This window comes from Chinchilla lanigera, unplaced genomic scaffold (assembly GCF_000276665.1).
Source record: "Chinchilla lanigera isolate Chin_1 unplaced genomic scaffold, ChiLan1.0 scaffold00001, whole genome shotgun sequence".
Taxonomy (NCBI): Eukaryota; Metazoa; Chordata; class Mammalia; order Rodentia; family Chinchillidae; genus Chinchilla; species Chinchilla lanigera.
Genome location: NW_004955402.1, coordinates 1,994,544 through 1,997,364, shown reverse-complemented (window position 1 = coordinate 1,997,364; position 2,821 = coordinate 1,994,544). Strand labels below are relative to the sequence as shown.

The window sequence follows — 2,821 nt, the reverse complement described above, 5'->3', positions numbered from 1 at the left end:
AGTGCGCTTGGGGACACGGCCACTGTGTTTCTTGTATTCTAATATAAGAAGCAAGGAAGGGATGTGTACAGGGGAGACGATCACTGCCTCCTCTCTTGCCTCTTCCAGGGGAGCATTTGTGGACCCACCCTGCCCATGGCAACCAAAGAGAGTGAAGGTCGTGCCTTGCCTATGACCTCATCCCTTGGGTGGTCAAGGTGACCACACAGGGGCCCACACTGGGAGTCTGCTCAGGTCCTCTGCCCTCTGTGGCTCTCTGCCTGAGGGTGACGTGACCACAGCGAAAGCCTCAGACCTGGCTGCCCCGAGGGGATCCCCAGTATCTGCTCTTCACAGATGACACCCCCTGAGCAGAAGCATGAGGTTGGCAGAGACGCACGTTCCCCTCAGGGCTCCGCTTCTGCTGTTAGGGCTGTGGGCACTCCTGGGGCCTGTCCAGTGCTTCCCTGACCGCCCCTCGTGGCACTATGCCTCAGCTGAGGTGGTGATTCCCAGGAAGCACACACACTATGGCAAAGGCGGGCACGTGCCCGGCTGGCTGTCCTACAGCCTGCGCTTTGGGGGCCAGAGGCACGTCATCCATCTGCGGAGAAAAACACGGTTTCAGCCCACACATCTGCCGGTGGCGACGCAGACTGACCAAGGTGCCTTGCAGATTCAGTACCCCTACATCCCTCTGGACTGTAACTACGTCGGCTACGTGGAGGAAGTTCCTTACTCGATGGCCAACATCGACACGTGCTACGGAGGCCTGGAAGGGATCATGAAGTTGGATGACCGGGCCTATGAAATCAAGCCCCTCAAGGATTCCCTCATTTTTGAGCACATTGTGTCCCAGATAGTGGTGGATGTCAATGAAACAGAGCCTCCATATAGACCTGAAGAGGAGAGGCCCTCACTATTCCATGGGGCTGATGTCACTGCAAACCCCAGGATCCCTAGTAAGGTGTATCTGTACCATCCCATCAGAATAAAAGGCTTTATTCAAAGTCCCAATGAGATATACAAGAAACATGGCAGCAACGTGACACAGACTATAAGATTTATGCTGAGACTGGGTGGTGCAGTTGCAGCAATAGCTGAAAATATAGCTCTTCGGTACATTGTATTTGCCTTGGGCGTATTTGATCAGAGAGACCCAGTGTCACTTACTGACTACAGAATGCCACAAGGTGCTTATTTTCAACTGTACAGACGTCTAATCTGGCAGGTCATAAAACCCAATGCAGCCTTCGTAGTACTTCTGAAAGGACCTTATGAATTAGACGTTGCTCCACCTCTTTATGGTTTATGCAGTGATAGACACTTGATGTTTATTGGACTAAGGGGTAGACACTACTTCTTCGGAGCTGTCATAGCAGCACAACAGGTTTCGAGATGTTTTGGTTTAGAATATGATACCAAGTATTGCCGGTGCCAGAGAAGGGCCACCTGCGTGATGAGCCGGCACCCTGTGTTAACAGATGCGTACAGTAACTGCTCCTATTTGCACATGGCAAACACAGTTGCATCAGGACGAGAGTCATGCCTGTATTCAGAATTTTCATACTATAACAAAACCCATACAGAGTATCTTTGTGGGAACCAAAGAGTGGAACCAGGGGAGGAGTGTGATTGTGGATCCTTCAAGCGATGCTATGCTAACGCATGTTGTCAGACTACCTGCAGGTTTACTCCTGGTAGCATTTGTGATGGGGAAGATTGCTGCACAAACTGCACCTACTCCCCAGTGGGGACACTCTGCAGACCCATCAAGAACATATGCGATCTGCCCGAGTATTGCTTCGGAAACGTACGGACCTGTCCGACGGACCTGCATATGCAAGATGGAACCCCGTGCACTGAAGAAAGCTACTGTTATCAAGGAAACTGTTCTGATCGCACCATGCATTGCAGAGAGATCTTTGGCAGAAATGCTGTGAATGGTGATAGTGTCTGCTATAAAATAAATGCAAAAGGCAACAGATTTGGACATTGTTCCAGGTACCCTTCATCGATGACTCACAATGCTTGCAGTCCACGCGACCTTCTTTGTGGAAAGTTACAGTGTACCAATGTTACTCACCTTCCCCGGTTGCAGGAACATGTTTCATTCCATCAGTCTAAGTATGATAAGTCTTGGTGTTTTGGGGTGGATGAACACCGTCAGACGCAAACCGTTGATGTGGGACATGTGCGAACTGGTACAGTCTGTGCCCCTGGAAAATTCTGTGATAGAAACTCTTGCAATGGCTCCGTATCAAGAATACATTATGACTGTACTCCGGATAAGTGCAATTTTAGGGGACTTTGCAACAACCAAAAGGAATGTCATTGCCATGTAGGTTGGGACCCTCCACTGTGTAAAAAAAGAGGTGCTGGTGGGAGTACGAGCGGTGGGCCACCTCCAAGAAAATTGCGGACCGTAATCCACTCAAAGGAGGCAGTGCAGTATATGAGACTATTGTTTGGTCGCCTGTACGCAATAATAGCGGCACTGCTCTTTGGGGTGGCCACGAATGTGCGTGTAATCAAGACTGTCACTGTTCAGGAAGAACCTCCTCCTGAGCCAAACTAAAGGGAGTCAGGCTTCCACCTCTGTAAACCAGACAACTTCGGAGAAATCAGAAGACGAGATAACAAAGCCTCAAGTCCTGCACATCCACACAAGTCCCTGGGACCCGTGGCACATGGGGGGGAATGTGGGAGGAGTGGGCTCAGTGGACAGCAGCTATTCCTGCATTGGCTGCGGATGCTCACTGTGTCATGCACCCAAATAAATCCTTCCAACCCGCGAGCTGCTTGTCTTCAGTGTTTTGTCATAGCCAAGGAAAGCTGGGGA

The 2,821-nt window shown here is 50.4% G+C and overlaps 1 protein-coding gene across 1 annotated transcript; it reads left to right on the top strand.

Annotated features, from left to right (window-relative positions):
• Positions 1–109: 109 nt before the first annotated feature.
• On the top strand, positions 110–2,776 carry LOC102019754 (disintegrin and metalloproteinase domain-containing protein 21-like). The gene has a single exon (XM_005372587.1). It carries the CDS (start codon positions 359–361, stop codon positions 2,555–2,557), a length of 2,199 nt encoding a protein of 732 aa, XP_005372644.1. The 5' UTR covers positions 110–358; the 3' UTR covers positions 2,558–2,776.
• The last annotated feature ends 45 nt before the right edge of the window (positions 2,777–2,821 follow it).

Excerpts from the sequence above, each read along its gene's own strand:
- LOC102019754 (XM_005372587.1), top strand. The coding sequence starts at position 359 with ATGAGGTTGGCAGAGACGCACGTTCCCCTCAGGGCTCCGCTTCTGCTG.